General features: G+C 37.4%; 2 protein-coding genes across 3 annotated transcripts in view; one reads left to right on the top strand and one right to left on the bottom strand.

Moving 5' to 3' along the window:
• The window catches only part of LOC149202571 (putative aldo-keto reductase 2), a 74115-nt gene that overhangs the window by 18642 nt on the left and 32851 nt on the right, over positions 1 to 22622 (top strand). The window contains exons 1-2 of one of the 2 annotated variants that reach the window (XM_089403190.1): positions 11961 to 12231; positions 12349 to 12546. The exons of the other annotated variant lie outside the window; for it this stretch is intronic. Coding sequence (XP_089259316.1) covers positions 12001 to 12231; positions 12349 to 12546 — 429 coding nt within the window. The 5' untranslated portion in view covers positions 11961 to 12000. Of the gene's footprint in view, positions 1 to 11960; positions 12232 to 12348; positions 12547 to 22622 lie in introns of those variants that run through there. 2 annotated transcript variants of the gene reach the window in all.
• On the bottom strand, positions 10271 to 11539 carry LOC149202572 (uncharacterized). Its single transcript, XM_089403671.1, has 3 exons — positions 11357 to 11539; positions 11153 to 11269; positions 10271 to 11080 (listed from the first exon to the last, which is right to left on the bottom strand). Exons 1-3 carry the CDS (start codon positions 11450 to 11452, stop codon positions 10271 to 10273), a joined length of 1023 nt encoding a protein of 340 aa, XP_089259797.1. The 5' UTR covers positions 11453 to 11539.

Genomic DNA, 22622 nt, shown 5'->3' with positions numbered 1-22622 from the left:
ATCTATTTTTTATATAAATATAAATATATAATAAAATTAAAAAATTAATCAATTATTTGATTAGATAAACATTATTAAAATCACATATTTAAATTGTATTATTTTTATAAAGCTAAAATTTTATTTATATATTAATAACATATTTTAAATAATTAAATATTACAAACTTATCTAAAATTATATCACTTAAGTTGAACCATAAAATTAAAAACTAATTATATAAACTGGACTATTTAATATGCCCACAAAGTTTTGAATGGATTGTCAAAGCATTCCTTGGCATATGACACCAATTCAAATCCTTTATTCCTTGGTATATTACACCAATTCAAATTCTTTATGATCATTGACTTAGAAAAGAAAAAGAAAAAAACAAAGCATTTCTTGGCATATGACACCAGTTCAAATCTTTTATTCCTTGGTATATTACACCAATTCAAATTCTTTATGATCATTGACTTACAAAAAGAAAAAGAAAAAAACAAATTATTTAATATTAATTTGTGTAGTTTAAACTAATTTTTTAACTATATAAATTCAACACTCTCAAAAACTCATTAAACACTTTAATTATAAAAAATTCACCCCAAAAATAATAATTAAAAACTAAAAACTACTCTTATATTAATATGCTTAAAACAACCACTAGCAATCTTATTCATCCATCCATAAATATTATATTTTAAACCTTCATCATAAATATTATATTTTAAACCTTCTTACATTGAAATTTGACATTAGTGAGGCGGTTTGTTTGCATGGCCCCGGCCGCGTTCGAGTCCTGCGGTGTTGTGCCCGTAGCGTATTCTGTTCCATAAAGACCTCGATAACGGCATTTGAAATTTGCTTCGATGTGACCGCTATCAGCATGTTCTGACACGCATTTTTACCAATATATGTAAAAAAAAAAGGCCCATAATGCTTTTGTAGGGAACTAGCCCCTCCCATTTTCAAAAAATTAGAGACGTTTTCACTGACGCCTGAGTTGTTGAAACGACTATTTCTTTTGGAGGGGCCAACAAATGATAAGTAAAATATATATATATATAGTATATCTCGAAATATCAGCAAATGATAAGTAATATATATATATATATATAAAAGCTTGGTTCGGTGTACATAGTTTGAGCTTTGGGGCCTTCATATCCGATAAGAGTACATATCTCCTCACGCATGGACTTTTATAATGCTGAACTGCCGATTGCTTACTGCGTGCGCTGAGAAAGTAGGCCCGCCCTCTCACTGGAGTCGTTCATTTATCGTAAATTTTTCCATTTTCTAGAAATGCTGACCCTCGTGTTTGTTGACCATAATTTTAATTAATTTATTATATATCCTACATATTTGATCGCCTTTAATTGAGCAGTCGGTAGAAAGGGGATCACAGTGATCGTGTTATATGAATTTAGTCAGGGTCGGCGAATGGGGTGAAATGTCGTTAAGACTGTGGTTAAGGACCGTGGTTAACTATTCATTGCGTTCAATCCATCAATACACACTCCACCGTCGAACGTACAACATTTGTTGTGGTTTGGAACAGGGGGTGCAGTGACAACAGCAATGGCACAATTAGCAGCACAATCAACAGTGCGCAGATTGCGCTTGGGGTCGCAAGGATTAGAAGTATCAGCACAGGGGTTGGGTTGGGTTGCATGAGCATGCCTGCGTTCTATGGCCCTCCAAAGCCCGATGATGAAGAAATAATATCTCTCATTCGCCATGCCGTTTCCAGGGGCATTACTTTTCTTGGATATCGTTACTGTGCAGGTAAATTGAGTATAGTGTCTTAAGGGTGGATATTTTGTCTGTTTGGAAAATAAAATGCGGTTTTTTTAGAAGTTTTTTGTTGTGGTTTTTTGTCTAATTTCTCTAAAATCTAATAGGGATTTATTGAAATTACAAGTTTAATGGGTAACCCCTGTACAATCGAAGTGCCCTAAGATTTTTCAGGGCGCTGAATCTTTATATATAGTCAAAAAAACCAGTTTAAATAACACAAATCAAGATTTCCTCTAAATTCTGGCACTAAGTCCAAAAAGTTACACTAAAGACAACTCCCTAACAAAAAATGATTGGAAAAAAGTGACTATATAGAATTAAGAAAATGAAAAGGAAAAAAAAATTATGATCAATTCATATAAATTGAAAAATATAATTTTAAATTTTAAAATATTGACTAATAATCATAAGTTTATAATCTTAAAGCAATATTTTTTATTATCAAGTAATTCAATCATTAAATAAATAATAGTAAGTTAATGATTTTAAAACAATAATTTTTTATTAACTAACTCAATGAATAAAGAAATAATAAGAGAGAAAATTAAAAAAATGAAAGGGGATGATTAAAAAGATAAAGAAAATGTAATGAAGAAAATTAAATTAATGGATAATGATTATTAAAAATGATATTGATTAATAAAAGAGGAGAAGTTGGGGAGGAGGAATTGATAAAAAAGAAAAAAAATCACACTAAAATGAAATAGCCACTAGGGAGAATCAATGTTTAAGGTTGTGAATTATAGTTTTAGTTAGCTTTTAATGAATATTGTTTTCAAGATATTTGCATGAAGGAACTTCCTCTAATTTATTGGGATTATACATAGAATTATTGTAAGTGACATGTTTGGATTTAATTATCATAACCTTCATTTTGTTAGTGTTAACAAGCATACTTGTATTAGATTAGAACTACTTGAGGATTCCTAGTTGCTTGCTCAAAAAAGACTACTCAAGGCATGAGCTATATCATCAAGATAAAGAAGAAGGATGATGAATATACCAGCCAGACTCGATCTAACACAACCTGCTTGTTCCAAACAATCTCGTAACTTGTGAATATAGATGCTAAAAGGGATAGGACATACGGGATAACCTTGTTGGACTCCTATATTACAATCAATTTCTTTTGACCAATCATTCGTGATCAATTTCTTTTGACCAGTCATTCGTGTTCCTAAACTTTGGAATAATGTTATGGTATAACCTTACTTTGACAACTCTCAACTTGAAAGGAACTTTTAGTTCTTCTAACTTGTTCCAAAACTTAATATTGTACAATGTGTCAAAAGATTTTCTAAATTCAATAAAACAACATAGAATATTGATTTTATTATTCAACACTCCTTTGCAATGACATTAAGGGTAACAAGGTGACCCACAATTGAAGGATAACTCTGAAATTTGGGGTGACCTTTAACTCTTCTTCCATGGCATTCTAGCCATACATTGATCTCTTTCCAAAATAATCCCATATAACTTCACTAAAACATGGCTAATCATAATGGTCCTATAATTAGGGGGATTGCTTTTTCACCACTTTTAAAGATAGATTTGATGAGGCTTTGAGTCTAGGTTTAAGAAAACCTTGCTTGACTTCTAGGTTGAAGAGGTTGTGTATGAAAGGGATAGGCGTTTTAATCTTTAACATTTTAGCTTTGTAACCTTCGATGTCCCTAGATTTCCCTTTATGTGCGTTGTTTAACCCCAAACTCTATGTCTTCCATAAAACATCTTCCCCACACTAGGTTGTAGAGCACCTCACCCACAAGGGATTTGAACCATTAACCTTTTCAAGTAGAGTGCCTTAACATAACAATCATTCACCGTCAATCCAAAACTCTATGAATTTAGTAAATTGAAAAATAAAAAATTTGAAAATTACTAATTTTGATGTGAATTTAAATTCATAATAAATTCTAAATTTAATTTAATTATTTTCATTTCAAATTCCATAAATCAAGTTACAATTACATTAAATAAATTTAATATCACTAAACACACAAAAAAAAATCCTATTCTTATTTGTCATATAAATAAAAACTTATTTTTAATAAAAAACATAGGTAACATTTTTATTAAATCAACATAAAAATCCCATTCTTATTTGTCATATAAATAAAAACTTATTTTTAATAAAAAACATAGGTAACATTTTTATTAAATCAACATTGTTGAATTCATTAAGCGTGGAATATAATTTGGAATAATAATATGGCTCCCAATAATGGATAATAATAATATCTTTTAATATTTTAAAATTAATTATATAATTTAGAATAATAATGTGGCTCTCACTATTAATATAAAAATAATTGATAATAATGATATCTTTTAAAATTTCAAAATCAATTTAATATATAATTTCAAAGTTTTGTGATTTATATCGTTATAATGTATTTCGGAATAATCACATCTTGGTTTTTGAGTCAATGTTTTGAACTATTTATTGTGATTCATCTTTGTCCTGAGGATGAACCACAATAAATAATTCAAAACATTGAATCAAAAATCAAAATGTAATTATTTCAAAATACATTTTTAATAACTATTTAATCTTTGATAGAAATAAAAACTCTCTCTCTAAATGAATTAAAAACTAATTTGCTTCCTTTATCTAGTATAGACAACATAAAAAACCTCTATCATAATTTTACTACAACCCTCTCATATTCTATTAACAAGTTCTCAATTGAAGTTTCAAGTAATAAAAGAAATAGCAAAACCAACCCATGGTATGACAAAGATTATAAAAGTGTGAGGAGAGCAATTAAGGGAGCTGTTGATGAATCTCTTAAAATTGGCAAGATAAAAATATACAAAGCCTTAACTAAAAAGAAAAAATGCAGTATATTCGTAGAAGACAAGAGAATCTCTTACACCTCTCTAAGGTAGCTCCTAAGAAATTCTGGAGGCAGATTCTAACTAGGAAAACTAAAGATAATAATAAAATTGCTTTACACGACTGGAATTCCTATCTTAAAAAGATTTATGAATCTCCAAATGTTATGGACAACTTTGAAACCCTACACACAATGAAAGAAGTTTTCTCATTAGAAGACATTGATTTTGGGGTTAAATGCCTAGAAAATGGGAAAGTTAAGGACATTGAAGGTTACTAGGCAGAAATCTTAAAAATTGGAGGTCCTGTCCTCATCCCCCACATCCACAAGCTTTTCAATCAAGCAGTCAAGCAAGGGTTCCCTAAACCATGGACTTGGAGCCTCATTATCCCTATTTTTAAAAGTGGGGATACAAATAACCCCTCTAATTATCAGACAATTATGATCAACCCTCTCTCAGCCAAATTATATGGTATTATTTTGGAAAATAAGTTGAGCATATGGCTTGAAAGTGAAGGTAAGTGGGCTAAAGGCCAAGCGGGTTTTAGAAGGCAGTACTCAACAACGGACCACCTCATTATGCTTAGGATCATTGTGGAGGAATGCCGCAATGATAAATCCAATCTCTTTTGTTGCTTTGTGGACTTTAGAAAAGCTTTCGATACGGTTCCTAGAAACAACCTATGGAATAGATTAGAAGAGCTAAAGGTTCCTTTCGAGTTGAGAGCTGCCGCTATAAAGTTATACAAGAATGTAATTGCCAAGTTAAAGAGCAATGAGGGGTGGTTGAAAGATATTAAGTGTAATATCAAAGTTAAACAAGGTTTCCCCCTCTCCCCTACCCTATTTGAAATTTACATCGACAAGCTAGAAGGTTGTTTAGAGGAAGCAGGCTGTGTTGGCACGATCTTAGCTGGGATAGTCATCATCCTTCTTCTCTATGCTGACGATATTGTTCTTCTTGCAAGGTGCCCATTTGATCTTGATAAGCAACTTAGAATTCTTAAGGATTTTTGCTCTACCATGGGTATCACTGTTAACACTGACAAAACAAAAGTTATGATTATCAAATCCAAGAAGGACACTTACGCTAATTTTATGTATGACAATAGTAACTTGGAGGAAGTGTCTTCTTACAAGTACCTAGGAATTGATATTCATCACAAGCTCAACTGGAACTATAGCATTGAGAAAATGATTAATGGGGGGTGGAAAGCTTATTTTGGTCTTGAAAATAATTGTAGAACGACAAACCTCGTAATGTGGGATAGAAAGAAGTTCCTCTTTGAAACTTTAGTCACTCCTGTTATCTTATATGGATGTGAGGTTTGGGGTTGCAACATCTCTAGAGAATCCTGGAGAAAGATTGAGCAAATCCAGAAGTGTTTTATAACGTATAACCTCAAAATTAAAAGCAATACACCCTATCCTATTTTGCTTATAGAAGTGGGTCTTTCCCCTATCGAGAGCCTAGCTGTGACTAGGCTTCTGTTGTACAAGCACAAACTCAATAACATAGGAGGCCATAGGCTTCCTAAGCTAGCTTTAAATTCCAGCCAAAACCACCTAAGGCTTAAATGAGGTTGGTATAAAGACACCAGGGCTTGGTTAAACCATTAGGAGATCGACGAGAATGTTGCATTGCAAAACATTAATAACATTAAAAATATTGTTACTTCTAAGTTCAAAGAAAAAATGTGGTGTGAGAAAGATTTAGCGGCTAAAAGAAAATTAAGATATTATAAGGAGGTCATCAATCCCACCCTAGAAGATCAAAATTATCACTCTGTTTTAACTAGCTAAAAGAAGAAAATTAATATAGCCAAGATTAGAATGAACTCTCATGAGCTCCATAGTGAAAGGGGTCGTTGGGCAGTTCCTAAAACACCATGGATGGAAATGATCTGCTATCTTTGTGAGGATATGAACATCGAGGATGAAAATCACTTCCTCTTAGAGTGCCCCACGTACAACCAAATTAAATCTCACTTTCATAATCTTTGTTGCAATACTGAACTTCGTAGCCTTTTACGATGTCAAAATTATAGTGAGCTCGTGAGATTTTTCTCCAAACTTTTTAAACATAAGAATAAAATCTTAAATCAAACTAAATAATTCGTTAGACCAAAATTTGATCTCAGTGAACGTTAATCATCATCATTATCGATATATTTAAAATAAAATTACTGTAATATAACTATAAATTTATAATAAAACAAAAAAATTTAATTCAATTATTTTAATAAAATAAATATTTATTAAAATCATTATATAATTTTTTAAAAATTAAAAATTTATTTAAATAATAAATTCATATTTTAAATAATTAAAATTACAATCGCATTTAAAATTATCCACTAAAATTACAAAATAAAAAAAATTAATTCAATTATTTTAATAAAATACATATTTATTAAAATCATTATATATCTATTTTTTAAATTAAAAATTTATTTAAATAATAAAATCATATTTTAAATAATTAAAAATTACAATCTCATTTAAAATTTATTTCACTCAATTTTAATAAATAATAAACACCCAAACTTAGAAAAGAAAAATCTCATTTAAAATTTTCCACTAAAAAATTGACCACCCCTGAATAATTTAATATTAATATGCACAAAAAGTGCCAACAATCTTGTTCATCCGTCCGTACATATTATATTTTAAAGCTTCTCTGACAACAGAATAAATATTATATTGAAATATGACGTTTGCAATAATGTCAGCGTTGTTTATGACGTTTTCACTGATGCAACCTTTGTTTATGACGTTTTCAGTGATGCGTGCTTTGTTGAAACGACCATTTTCTTTTAGCGTGGTATTAAAAAGGAGTAAATTGGCCTTGAAAATAATTGATTTTCAAGTGAGATTTTGGTAAAAATTTAGTAATTTTTTTGGAAATCTGTTAAGTTTCAAGATTTTAACTGTTTTTATGGGGATGAATTCATTTCCACAATAAAAAACACTATAAAAATAAGATTCAAACATTTTTATTGTCAGGAAAAAAATCGCTTGATTCTAGTCTCGAGGTTAATGTACTTTGTTGGTAGACAACTTCTTTTCTTCGCACGGGTGAGCCAAAGGAAAATAACATAGGAAGGATAGGCTCCTTTTGTTGGGGTTGGGATTCAAATTCTAGTTTCTAGTGATTTTTTGGTCTTAGGTTAAATTATGAATTTTCGATATATATGGCTTATCAGCGATTGCATATATGGAGAAATTGATAATTTCCAATCAACCATTGAATATATATCAACCATTGGTTTGCAAGAGCACTTACTATCCCTTGAGCATTTTTGTAAAAGTGTGGGGATGCAAGTCAATATCAACAAAACGAAAGTAGTGGTTTTCTCTAAGAAAAGAAAACATAACCAACATAAGTTCTACTTTGAAGGCAACACTCTGGAAGAAGTTGCGGATTACAAATATCTCGGAATTGACTTCAACAAAAATCTAAGCTGGAATGGTTGTAGAAAGAAAAGAACTTTTGGGGGTTGGAAAGCATTTTATGCTTTTCAAAATAGGTGTAGAGAGGCAGAATTATGGGACTAGAAACCCACTCAAACTCTTTTTGGGCTTCTAGTGATTCTGATGATTCTGTATGGTTGTGAACTATGCGCCAGCGGTACGTCCGACATGCAGTGGAGACAAATTGAGAAAATTCAGAAGTGTTTGATTACAAACAAATTCAAGATTAAAAGTGTCGTTCCTTATGCTATATTGTTAAGTGAAACAGGGACTGCTCCTATTGAAGCAATTGCTATGGTGCAAGTCATAAGGTATTTAAAAAAATTGAGCAAATGGAAGAGGGTAGATGGCCTAAGGTTGTCTTTAATGACAGATTTTGCAAGAGAAAAAAGAATTGGATGCATCAAAATAACAAATGGTTTAGTAAATGGGGTATTTGCTTGAACGCGTGTCCCATAAACAACAAAGAGATAAAAGATTTTGTTATGGAAAAGTTCCACAAACGTACTTGGGATAAGGAGCTAGGAAGAAAGAAAAAGTACTATATTGAAGTGTTTAATCCCACTCATAGTCATCAACCAAAAGCATACATAGAGACCAATATCTCTTGGAGAGCCAAAATTCTTATTGCTCAGTTAAGGACTAATTCTCATAAACTCCGTTATGAAACAAGGCGCTAGAAAATGCCAAAAGAAGTGTGGGAGGAAAGAGTATTTATTTTTGTTCTTTCGGAAAAGTGGAAACAGAAAAACATTTCATTTTAGAATGTGAGGCCTTCAAAGACAATAGGGAAAATTATGCAGATATGCTAGCAGCTAGCTCTTGGGATATCTATTTAGCGAGGAGTTTGTCGAGAAGCTGAGAGCATTTATTTTGAAACTTCACAGAAAAGGGTTGAATACTTGTCCCATAATCTATCTTTAGCCTCGTGGACGTTAAAATAATTTCTTTCTTTCTTTCTTTTATATATATCTATAATTGCTATATTTCCATTCAACCATTGAATATATATATATATTAGCATGGCCAAATGAGCATTGTCAGGACCAACGATTTCTAGGGAATTCTACAATTTTTTTTTCAAAAAATTTCACTGTGAGAGTGTTTAAATCATTTTTAAGGCGGTGATGGGTTAAGTATCCATCAAGAATCCCTGGGGCATCCAAAATCCTAAAGCTTGACAGAAGTAACCTAGATTTCCTGTCAACCTAGATTTTCAAAAGCTCCAAATTGTTTGGAAATCATATCCAAATTTCTATTATTTTCACTATTAACTTAGATTTTCAAAAACTGCAAATTTTAGAAATCATACCCAATTATTTTAAAGGGAAATTGTGACTTTTTAGACTAAGGCCTAGTCAATGTATATAGTTTGGGATTTTCAGAATTATTTTTTGATGTAAATTGTCCAAAATGGTTGCCAATTGCTTACTAGGGAAAGTTGGTGGACTCTTCATTTTTTTTCGAAAGATTGAACATAATTACAATTTATTTCTATTTTTTACAAAAATTTGATGAGTTTTTTTTTTTTTTTTTTTTGAAGTTTTCTGGTCTTATTTTTTGACTAGAATTTATTGAAATCACAATTTTGATAACTAACCTTCCACAATGGAAATCTAAAAATTTGCTAACTCCATATATACAATAAAAAAACAAGTAAATCCATATATACAATTAAAAAACAAGTTTAAAAATAAAGAAAATCAATATTTCACTTCAATTTTTCATATGATCGGAAAGTCAAAAAAATCACACTAAAAGACAGCTCCAAAATTGGATCGCCTTCATTGACTAGTCCAAAATTGGATCGCCTTCATTGACCGGTCCGTTGAAAGTGAATCACAATCAGGGGTTAAATTTGACGGGTGACCCTACCCGTCAAGGAATTTTTTTGTGACGTTTTTATTTTTAAACTGCCCATCAAATGACTTTTAAAATTTATTTGTACAAGTTTCATCTAATTTCAAATTGTACTCATAATTGTTCAAATTTTTCATTTTTTGTTGTACAATTCGGATCAAATTTTTCTGCAAATTTTCCAGATTGTTCAAATGTTCTGAGTTTTTTTTGTTTAAAATAGAAATACTGATGAGAAATATATATATAGAAACAACAAAAAATAATATTATGAAATGAAAAAATATATATTCATAATTATATTTATGCATACACTACTAGCCAAAATTCAATTCAAGAAAATAGTAATGCACGTTAACAGAAACAAGGTAATTTACAGTACCATTTTGGTCCGAACTAGGTTCTGGGCAGACGTTGACAGCAGTAATTGGAACCACATTCATCACCGGAAAGGGAAATGTGCATCCATCCCGCTCAATTTCGGGCTTTTTCAGCTCACCGCTTGTCTGGCAATCATCAAGCCCCTTACTACTCTCATCGATCTCTTCAACAATGGGAGTACCGAAACAACCACCATAATTATATTTTTCCAAATCTTCAGTGACCTCAATTTTCGGCTTTTTCAAAACACTGGTGGCCGGAGGCAGGACGAAAGGTGGTGGCTCGCAGGCAACTCTCTTCCCTCTCCCTTCAATCTCATTTTCGCAGGTAATTCTCTTCCCTCTCCCTTCAATCTCAATCTCGTTTTCGCAGGCAATTCGCTTCCCTCTCCCTTCAATCTCATTTTCGTTTTGAAGCCGTGAACTAACTCGTTGGCCGCTGGCAGAGGCAGAGGCAGACACAGAGGAAGCGAAAGAGCCAATTCTGTGCCTGGAACTTCTACGGGGAGGGGAAGAGGGAGCCTCTGCTGCTTCCTCCTCAATGGACACACCATTTCCACCATGGAAACCCTCCTCTACGTCTACGATTTCCTCATTTTTGGGTTTATTAACCAAAGCACTGCGAGCTCGAGTCAAGGGAGGCACAAATTCATATTCACATTCATGCTCACTCTCAGTATCACCGTAATCATCATCAAATTCTTCAACTGTCCGTTTACCCCGCCTCTTTCCTTCTTTTCTCTTGTGCTGAAACAAAAAGCCCAATTACTTACATGCAAGTAAAGAAACTATCTATATATACATAAAGACAGCACATACTTCTACCTCCAGCTCTTCTTCCCGCGACTCGAACTGTTCTTCCCGCGATTCGAACACAGCATCTGCCAAAACTCTGTAGCTTTCGGCCTCTATGAGAGGCCACTCATTGTCATATACCTGTACCAGAACGCCCAAAATCAAAAAAAAAATCAAAATGCAATAACTATCATACATGGAATTATACAGCTGAAAATGCAAGTATACCTTCAGCAAACGCTTCAGGACTGGAGATACATCATTACTCGTAAGGCCTAGAGGCTTCATGGCCTTCAGAGCTCTCACGAATTTCTCGTTCCCCATTTTTTCCCAGCTCAAATATGTTAGCTTTCTCAACCTCTATGCAGAGACGGGTAAAATTCAAAGCGAAAAACAGACATACACGTGCCGCGCTCTCTAGCTGGGTCTCCTTATAACTTACAGCCTACAGGTATACCGTATGACATAAGGTTAAATATATATAAGAAATTTATAAAAAAAAAAATTTAAACTTTTAATTTTTAAACCTGCCCGTCAATATGACGTTTTTGGAAATTAATGGCAAGTTGCCCATGACGTTTTTGGAAATTAATGGCAAGTTTCCCATGGCGTGGAAATTTAAAACTCAAACGTATTTTACGGGTAAAAAAGAGAAATACGGGCATACGGGCGTCAAATTTAACCCCTGATCACAATCATCGTGGTGTACATGAAGCTGGTCAGCATCGGTGAATTAGGTGAATAGTCCTCAAGAATATGGTTAACTATTCATTGCGTTCAATCTATAAATAGACACACTCCACAGTCGAAGGATCAACATTTGCTGTGATTTGATTTGGAAAAGGGGATAGAGTGACTGCAGAACAACAGCAATGGCACAATTAGCAGCAGCATCAACAGTTCGTAGATTGCGTTTGGGGTCGCAAGGATTAGAAGTATCAGCGCAGGGGTTGGGTTGCATGGGCATGTCTGCCTTCTATGGCCCTCCAAAGCCCGACCAAGAAATGATATCTCTCATCCGCCATGCCGTCTCCAGAGGCATTACTTTTCTCGATACTTCGGACATTTATGGCCCCTTTACCAACGAAGTCCTCGTTGGAAAGGTGGGACGGCATGCCTTCTCATGGGTTTTCTATTTTCCTTAGAATTACCAATGAGTGCTATATAGCTTGGCCAAGTGATAGAATTTCTATGGATCTTAACTTATTTTGCAATTGCAGGCCATTAAAGGGGTAAGAGACAAAGTCCAATTAGCCACAAAGTATGGAATCAAATATGCAGATGGAAAACGGGAGATTCGAGGAGATCCTGCATATGTTCGCGGCGCCTGCGAGGCAAGCTTGAAGAGACTTGATATCGACTGCATTGATCTTTATTACCAACATAGGATAGACATTACAGTCCCCATTGAAGTCACGGTATGTATGCATATCATCTATTGACTCCTCTAAAAATTTATGTGTCCTTTTTTTTCGTTACCTGGCTCGATGTGAAAACATCCTCTCCATTGCTTTGGTGTCATGGTTTGTGGGTTTTCTTTGGCTCTAATCTTGAACTTGCTGTCATCTTGAACGGTAGGAATCGTTGATGCTCTTTACCAATATTACAAGTATTGGGTGAGCAATAGCATTTGCAGTGATGTACACTGCAATATATATATTTGTCTCTATGGTGTCAAATGGCATACCTACTGATGTGCATACCACACCACATTACGTTGTACCTCACTACAGGGTGTATAATGCTTACCCAAAGTTTATGTCTTGGGTGCCGTCTGGGTCCATTTTATCATTTATGGGGATGGCGACCTTTTAGCCATGCAAAACCTTGGGATTGCAATGCTGCAATATCCCTAGCAATTATAATGATCATCCCATTTTCTTGCCTTATCATCTGCTGAATGTTCAAGCCCGGAGGAAATCCCCTTAAAGACTCTCTTAACGCAGGGAAAGAAAACTACCGTATAATACCAAGCACTTTAACCATAAAAACAATGCCCCATAATCTTTTTTTTCTTTTTAAACATAATGGGTAGGTGTGTTGTTATTGATTCATTATAGTTCTAGATCTTCATCATCCAAGTTCAAAAATGTCCAAAAAATACCTGAAGTATTAATTCTCTGACTACATTCTTCTATTCTAAGCTGACACTTTTTATGTGAAAATTTCACTACTGAAATCCTATTGCAACAATTGGAATTATTTCTTCTAACTGTTAATTAAATTAGCAGTTTATTGCTACGACAACAACGAAATAAACACACTGCAATCTTCAGAAAAATATTGCGGAAAATAATATCGTTGGAAACTGAGAAATATACTAGGACACACATAAAAATTGACAATATTATTTTCGGACAAATGTCTCCGAAAAACCAAACTTGGGAAACCGGTGTAACAACTGAGGGTTTTATATTATTAAGCAACATTGAAATAATCTGAGTACAATGTGGATTTCAAAAGATGGCAATCCTGCAGAGGAAGTACTAGCAAAAAATTATTTGAGAGAAATTACTCTCTCTCCGAGCAATCCTGACACTTGATTGCCCCTGAAAAAGCTAGTTGTCCAACTGGTCCTGCGCAGGATTTGCGTCACTCTAGAGCTGCTTGCCACACGTGTTGCCTGAATCCACTGCCAATCTAGTCGTCTTGCCTGCTGTTGATTGGGAAAACACTTCTTCGGCCCTCAGGAAACACTTTCCGGCCTCTGGAACTGAAAATGTTTCATTCCAACAAAATTGAACTGCCCTTTTGAAGCTTCTGTGCTGCCTTTGTGCATCTTCCTGGAGAAAATTTCGGCCTCTCTAGAAAGTACTCACCGGATCTAGAAAATCTTCCTCCGGCCTCACTGTCCCTACCCCTCTCTGTCTCTACTTCCCTTCTGAAACTCAATCTCTTCTAGAAACGGTTGCTACTCTCTGGAAAATCGAACTCTCTAAGGAAATCGATCTCAAGTGTGTGTGTTCTCCATCTACCCATCGAATTCTTCTTATAATCTTTTGTTGGATCTCCAACGACCAATATCCACACATCAAAGCTCATCCATAAAGCTCCAATTCACCCTCTAGAAAAAGTGCGAAAATCTCAAGAGAGATAAGAGATCCCAACCAAAGTGATGATGAACAAATGAGCTCATCTCACTTGTATTTATACACAACTTAGGAATTCGAATTAGCCTCCTTGGCCTACATGAGCCCCAAAAATAAAATAATGTTCTAATAATACAAGTTTTGGTGACAAGTTGTTAAGTTTAGGTATGTTCTATGCTTAGAGCAATTTAATTCAATTTTCACAGTTAGCTCAATATCTTTTCCATATTAGCAATCACATTAGCATTAAAGTAAACTGCAGATAGAACATAAATATAAATTGCAGAAGACAAGCCAAGACAAAAGGACACAAGATGTGGCGCTAGCCAGGGACAAACCCCAATGTGGGGAAACCCTTGATCAATTCTTCTTTTATGTTCTTCAATAGTTCAGCGGGGAGATAGAGAGAGAGATTGTACATTTACAACAAAAGTCAACACTTTGACTTATCTAAATAAGAGCATAGATCATCTCTAAGTAGATGATACATGAGGCAACGGAATTCAATTGAAGACATGCTGCTTCAACTAATTCTCCCAGGTGACTCCATCACCATTCTGCACCTATCATTGTGTTGCTGCTCATCATCATGCTGCACCTCATTGTTCTGCACCATGTTGCATCTCATCATGCTTCACCAATCATGATTGTACCCATCATTGTACTACATCATGTGCCATTGCTGCACCATGTTGCCACACTGCTGTCCCATGTGGCATGCTGCACCATGTTGCCATACTGTCCCATGTGCTTGCTGCACCTTGCTTACCATACTGTTGTCCCAGTGTGCTTGCAGCACCATGCTTGCCACCATGTACTTGTTGCACCTTGCTGTTGCTACTGTCCCATTGTGCCATTGTTGCACATGTCATTGTTGCTGTCCCATTGTGCCATTGCTGCCACATTTCCTTGCTGTTGTCCCATTGTATCTTACTGCAATATGAAACTTTGTTGTCCCATGTATCTTGCTGCACTATGAACCATACTTCTGCACATAAGTTTATAGGCAGTGTTTTGGTCACTGGTTAGGGCTCCCACTGTAACCTACAACAACCCAATAGTCATGCCCAAAACACACCTTAAATTATGCGGCCTCCTTTCCTCTTCAAGTTATGTGACCTTACTGCTTGAGGAGGCACCTACAGCTATATGTTTGACCCTCAAAACAACACCTACAGGCCTGTGTCCTAATCACAACAGAACAATCCCTTACTCAGCCTGTTTCAGGAGGAATCCCTGCGTCTACTAGCCCAGATTAGTCCCTTACTATTTCGGCCCTCCAGCATGGTACTTCGGCCCTCCTTCCAGCACTCGGTTACCTGAAAATGTCCCTTCAAACTCGTTGGCTTGTCTTCCTAACTGCGGCTAGGGCACCTGCGTATTTGGGCAGCATGAATAGGCCTGCTATATCTCTTCTTTAGGCAGTGTAGAGGGCAGGTTGGGCAGCGTATAGAAGTAGGGGTCTCCTCCCTTGAATTGCGGCTAGGGCATCCTCCTAAGGACTGCGGCTAGGGCATCCTCCTTAGGACTGCAGCTAGGGTTTCCTCCTCTTAGATTCCTCTTGCCACTAAAACCCAAAACAAGTGGAGAGAAATCAAGAGTGAAGTGTGTGTAGAAATGACTATCAAGTCACCTCCTTTTATACTAAAACGTTGAGCACATGAGGGGGTTTTTTGGTTGTTGGCCGACCTTGATGAATTGTCCCATAACACAAATAAATTCATATCTCCATGAATACTTATCGGAATTGGATGATCTTTAGATCAATCCTGCACCTCTCGATGAGAGGAGTCGAAGAAAAATATCAGCTTCCATAAATAAGATGACCCACATGGAGTTTGGTCCTAGTTGCCAATGTTAACACTCCCTCTCAACTAGGGAGAACTCCATCCACTGATCCATCTGCCAGACTGCACTATCTCTGCCATCAATGCCCTGCACTGCTCTACTGAACCATGAAGAAGAAGAATTGATCGAGAATGTCTCATACCATTCTCTACTAACCCGAAGTCAGTTCCATATGAAGAGAGTGTGTCATACCACTCTTACTGATCCCATATCAATTCCAAAAGAGAGTGAGTTATGTCACTCTTACTGACCCAAAGTCAGTTACATTGATCCTAGATCAATATCAAGAGAGAGTGTCTCAAACCACTCATACTGATCCCAGATCATTTTCATTGATTCCAGATCAATATCAAAAGAGAGTGTCTCAAACCACTCATACTGATCCTAGATCAGTTTCATTGATCCCAGATCAATGGAGGTCATCTTAGCATAGCGAGCACGATAGATACAACGATGCGTCCATCGATAGTACTACTATGATTCGTAACCCCATTTCCCTGCTCATTGATCAGATGAGAGGTACTTCCCATGAGTCCTAAACTGCATGGGTAGGATGCCTCGACAGGAGAACTAATCATCCTGTCCCAAAATTGCCTCGGGGTATCACAGGGGAAGGCTGAGCCATTCACCGTGTACACAGCTCACCATTAGGGGAGGGTGAGTTGCCCTATGGTCGTGTGTTTCTCCAGTAAGTACCCCAAGCCCCTCAGAGCTCCTAGATCTCAATGCATGCAACATGTAGGACCCTTATAAGAAGGTCTCTCAACGACTCCAAGTCGTTCTGGAAAGTCACAAATTTGACCTTTCCTCGGGGCTTCAACAGAATGTTTGCGACTTGCACATCAGTCCCAATGTGATGGAGCTTTCTCGCTCATCGATGTACCATATCCCAGATAAGGTAGTATTTGATGTCTATATGCTGGAGCAATCATAGAATACGAGATTCCTCAACAATTGAATCCCCCTTTGGTTGACACAGTAGATCATGGTGGTATCCATCATGTGTACAAACAACTCACTGAAGAGCTTCCACAAACAGGTAGCTTCACACGAGTTCATACTCGTAGCTATGTGTTTGGTCTCAACGGTGCATATAGCAACCGACTTCTGCTTCGTGCTCATCCATGATATCGAAGTAGAACCCAAAGAGAACCAACATTGAGAAGTGCTCTAGTGATCCTCCACACTGCCTGCCCAGTCAACATTCGAATAATCATGCAGCTTCATATTTCTGGCAGTGTATTTCAATCCATGAGAGATTGTGCCCCAAAGATATCTCAGAAGATTCTTGGCACCAATCCAGTGAGGCTCAACCATATATGAGCTCATCATGCTAACTGCAAAACATATGTCCGGATGGAAGTTCACCAAGAACATCAATGCGAATGAGTTTATGAAACTCAGAGGCATTTCCCAAATCAAGTCCGGCATCACTACCATATAACTTCTGAAAGTTAAGATCCTTGAGGTAGTCACGGGCTTGTAGTTTATCATTCCACATTCGGAATCCAACTCCCTCTTACTTCCATAAATGAGAGGGTTTGCACCTTTCAGAAATAGGTCGTCCTTAGAAGGTGTTGGCATGAGAGGTCTATCATCCACAACCTTCAAACAAAGGTTTGGATTGGATTCAGTCTTAGTGAATCTCATCTTCATCTGACAGCAATCCTCTCATATCAAACCCGGGGTGTTTTACTTCAAGCCATAGAGGGCTTTCTTCCACCTGCACACATGAGATTCCTGATCATGAATCTCAAACCCCTCGTGTTGTTCCAAACCTGTGGACCTATTACATGAGGGGAATGGTCCCCTTGTAAGATTTTCCTTTGGTACATCTTAGACATGTACTTTCATGCTTTTCTTGAATTCAGGCATCCGAGTCACCATCTGACTCACATCGAGTAGAGCCCCATAAGTAGACCTCCGGTGCTATAGATGAGATCTGTCAACTGACATGGTCCCCAATGGATCATCCTGCAACTTAATACAAATTTCCAACCCTGAACTCAAAGATAAAAGCATCTTTGAAAATTCTATTTTCAAACACGTACCTTTCCATCAATGAATGCCACTCTGAAACTTTTGACTTCCATTGCCGAAATGGACACCAGGTTCTTCTTGCGATCAGGTACATAAAGAGATTCTCATAAATGAATCAAGTTACCCTCATTCAATTGAGGGGTAAAGTTTCCTACACCCTTTCTAGGACAGGTGGCATTGACTCCAAGTATAGTCCCATGATTGTTTCCATCTCTACAAAATTAGAGAGTGCACCCTTCTATCCAATGAAGTGCCTTGAAGCACTACAATCAATAAGCCAGATTCCCAGAGTCTGGGGTTCCTTGATTTCTTTGAAGAGTCGGCTATTTCCTTGATGACCTGCATTACCTATCATTCCTCTGATCATTGAAGATGTCCTTGGAATGATTGTTGTCATCATCAAGTGATGTGTCCCTGCCATTCAGACACTCCTCAGCATAATGGTTGAACTTATTACAAACAAGGCATCTGCCTTTCCTTCCACCCTTAGATCCAGACTTCCCATTGAAGTGATCTTTCGCTGCGCCATTCTGATAATATTCTCTGCTTCGACTTCACCCTTGGTGAATTTGAAGAGGGATGAGGAACCCATTGAGTCTTTTGTCCTTTCCAACTGTCTTTGGTGATTGCTCTTTCACTCTTGCTTGGGCTTTGTCTTCACCTCAGCTCTGATACCATGTTAATTTTAGGCATGTTCTATGCTTAGAGAAATTTAATTTAATTTTCACAGTTAGCTCAATACCTTTTCTAGATTAGCAATCACATCAACATTAAAGTAAACTACAGATAGAACATAAACATAAATCACAGAAGACAAACCAAGACAAGAGGACACAAGATGTGGCGCTAGCCAGGGACAAACCCATATGTGGGGAAACCCTTGATCAATTCTTCTTATATGTTCTTCAATAGTTCAACAGAGAGATAGAGATAGAGAGAGATAGTACATTTACAATAGAAGTCAACACTTTGACTTATCTAAATAAGAGCATGGATCATCTCTAAGTAGATGATACATGAGGCAGCTAAACTCAGTTGAAGACATGCTGCTTCAACTGATAATCCCAGGTGACTCCATCACCATGCTGCACCTATCATTGTGCTGCTGCTCATCATCATGCTGCACTTCATTGTGCTGCACCATGCTGCATCTCATCATGCTTCACCAATCATGATTGTACCCATCACTGCACTGCATCATGTGCCATTGTTGCACCATGTTGCCACACTACTGTCCCATGCGGGACGCTGCACCATGTTGCCATGCTGTCCCATGTGCTTGCTACACCATGCTTGTCACCATGTGCTTGTTGCACCTTGATTACCATACTGTTGTCCCAATTTGCTTGCAGCACCATGCTTGCCACCATGTACTTGCTGCACCTTGCTGTTGTTGCTGTCCCATTGTGCCATTGTTGCACATGTCATTGCTGCTGTCCCATTGTGCCATTGCTGCCACATGTCATTGCTGTTGTCCCATTGTATCTTGCTGCACTCTGAAACCTTGTTGTCCCATGTATCTTGCTGCACCATGAAACCTTGTTGTTCCATGTATCTTGCTGCACTATGAACCATACTTCTGCACATAAGTTTATAGGCAGTGTTTTGGTCACTGGTTAGGGCTCCCACTGTAACCTACAACAACCCAACAGTCATGCCCAAAACACACCTTAAATTATGCGGCCTCCTTTCCTCTTCAAGTTATGTGACCTTATTGCTTGAGGAGGCACCTATAGCTCTATGTTTGACCCTCAAAACAGCACCTACATGCCTGCATCCTAATCACAACGGAACAATCCCTTACTCGGTCTGTTTCAGGAGGAATCCCTGTGTCTACTAGTCCATATTAGTCCCTTACTATTTCGGCCTTCCAGCATGGTACTTCGGCCCTCCTTCCAGCACTCGGTTACCTGAAAACGTCCCTTCAAACTCGTTGGCCTGTCTTCCTAACTGTGGCTAGGGCACCTGCATATTTGGGCAGCATGAATGGGCCTACTATATCTCTCCTTTAGGCAGTGTAGAGGGCAGGTTGGGCAGCGTATAGAAGTAGGTGTCTTCTCCCTTGAATTGCGACTAGGGCATCCTCCTTAGGATTGCGGCTAGGGCATCATGACTACGGCTAGGGCTTCCTCCTCTTATATTTCTCTTGCTGCTAAAACCAAAAACAAGTGGAGAGAAATCAAGAGTGAAGTGTGTGTAGAAATTACTGTCAAGTCACCTCCTTTTATACTAAAACGTTGAGCACATGAGGGGGTTATTTGGTTGCTGGCCGACCTTGATGAATTGTCCCATAACACAAATAAATTCATATCTCCATGAATACTTATCGGAATTGGATGATCTTTAGATCAATACTACACCTCTCGATGAGAGGAGTCCAAGAAAAATATCAGTTTCCATAAATAAGATGACCCACATGGAGTTTGGCCCTAGTTTCCAATTTTAACACAAGCCCACCAAACTTGCTCATAAATGAAAAAGTAAGCCTCTAAAGAGGTCAAATAATAATCTATGAATGTTGTAGGGCCCTCTAAGAGGCCTAATGAGGTCCATGGGTGCCACAATGAAGAATATGACCCTCAAAAGCAGTGGACAAGGGGTTGGCCCCTTGTAATAATCTGTGGTGCTCCAAATGACACGTGGGGGCACACAAGTGTCCTCATGGGTCTCCAAACAAATCGAAGATGCCTGTAAATCGCTTACAAGGGCTAGGATGATGGTGTAGGTGATGCTACATCATCGTGCAAGTCCTGGATTATCTGCCAAGTGTATGGTGTAGATCTGGGGTTGGCTGGGCATGATGGATCAGGTGCATCCTCCTCGTCTAATAAGTGAACCACGAGCAACCTCTGAATGGCTGTGGGGAACCATGGAGTGCAATCTGTTGCTGTGGAGGCCCATGGCTTTCAATGCTCACCCTACATGTGCCAATGTAACCCTCTGGAGGATTATGACCCCATATTGGGAGACCAAACCCCAAATGGAAACTACCTGCAATCCTACATAAGATCTAATGCATCCCCTAGCCTTCCAGTACAACAAGTCATTAGAAAAATCGAGTAAATGAGCTTACCTAATCATGGACTATAGGTGGACTTGACAATGGCCTGCCCTTCCATAATGTGCTTCGAGATGTGCCAATGTTTCCTAAACTCTGAATGGGGTTAACCAAGTACCCTACTAGGTGGTTTCTACTTATAAAGGGGATAATATTCAAGGTACATCCTTCAAAAGGTGGTGGCATGTGATAGATATGGTGAATGAAGTAGGGGATGAGAAGGGGAAGCCCTGGGTCACATGTTGGGGTACAAGGGTAGCTAATAAGAGGGAAGCCCACACTTGGGTTTATAATGTATAGGAGGGAGCAATTGTGGTATATGAGGTGTCTCGACCTTGATTTTTCCACCCTTCTTTTATGCCTTTTGCCTTTTTATGATTTTCTTTGATTGACTGCTTGGGGCTCAAGGGGTTAGAGCATGATGTATAAGATATAGCAGTGAAATCCCCCTTTTAAGGTGGGGTGATTCATCGCCCACCAGGGTTGGGACAATCACGGGTATGATGAAGAAGGCTCATAGAACCTATAGGAACTAGGGTGATGGCCATGATGATGGGGTAGAGCTCATGTATTGGCTTTTGCCCATGTACTAAATGTTTTTGTCCCAACCATCTTTTGCATTTTGTGGTACATTTCCTTGTTGAATGTGGCCATATATGCTTTTAACTCTCTTTTTAGCTACATCAATCTCCGGGCTTCATTTCAGGCCATGACCCACGGTGTGGGCAAGGGGAAGGGGCAAGCTAACCCTATGTGGACCCAATGGAAGAATGTGGACCCAAGTGGGAAAACTGATGGACTGGGTAATAATGAATGGAAATAAGGTAATATAAGCGGATAAGGGAGCGGGATCACGCAACCAAAATCGGGGTTTGGGAACCAAATAGTAAAAGAGATCCCATAGGACTAGAATCCAAGGTTAATTCCTAAAAGGGGTCTAGGGGACAGAAGCACAAACCTAGCCCATTCTTTCCGCCGAATCCCCCCATTAATCCATGCCCAGAAGTGTCCATGATAAACAAACTACAATACTCAATTTCCAAATGACAAGGCATACCTTTAGATTCAGGAGGCCCACCTTCAAACATACGATCATGGCAGATGGGCGAGGGACCACATGGATGGCTTAGGTGGCGGAGAAAATGCTACAATGAGCTATTTGGTGGCTGTTGGCTGTTGGGTGAGGACCATCTTGGAGAAAAATTTCTCCTAGGGATATTTCCCACAAAATGGTGGGTAACAAGACCAATCTGTTCAATTACTAAGACATGTCATTTGACATATTTATTTTTGGTAAAATGCCATTGTAGTAGGACCAGGAGTTGCTGAGTGAAATGTGGCACAACAAAAACAAGAAGAATATACCTGCCTTGTCAAACTCAATCAAACTTGCCATGACTATGTAAGTATAGGAAAACAATATTGAGTATGATCTAAAAGCTTCAGTGAACACCTAATG

The sequence above is a fragment of the Pinus tabuliformis genome, chromosome 2_1 (assembly GCF_031772625.1).
Source record: "Pinus tabuliformis cultivar Carrire ecotype Pingquan chromosome 2_1, CPIR1, whole genome shotgun sequence".
NCBI classification, from domain to species: domain Eukaryota; kingdom Viridiplantae; phylum Streptophyta; class Pinopsida; order Pinales; family Pinaceae; genus Pinus; species Pinus tabuliformis.
Note: the sequence above shows the minus strand (reverse complement) of the source record. Positions and strands in the feature narration are given on the sequence as shown.

What these genes read in the sequence shown, in the direction of transcription:
- LOC149202572 (XM_089403671.1), bottom strand. Translation starts at nt 11,452, where the DNA reads ATGGGGAACGAGAAATTCGTGAGAGCTCTGAAGGCCATGAAGCCTCTA. An exon ending in TCCTGAAGCGTTTGCTGAAG is followed by an intron (nt 11,270 to 11,356) that starts GTATACTTGCAT and finishes GTTCTGGTACAG; the next exon opens with GTATATGACAATGAGTGGCC. An exon ending in AAGAAGAGCTGGAGGTAGAA is followed by an intron (nt 11,081 to 11,152) that starts GTATGTGCTGTC and finishes TTTTTGTTTCAG; the next exon opens with CACAAGAGAAAAGAAGGAAA.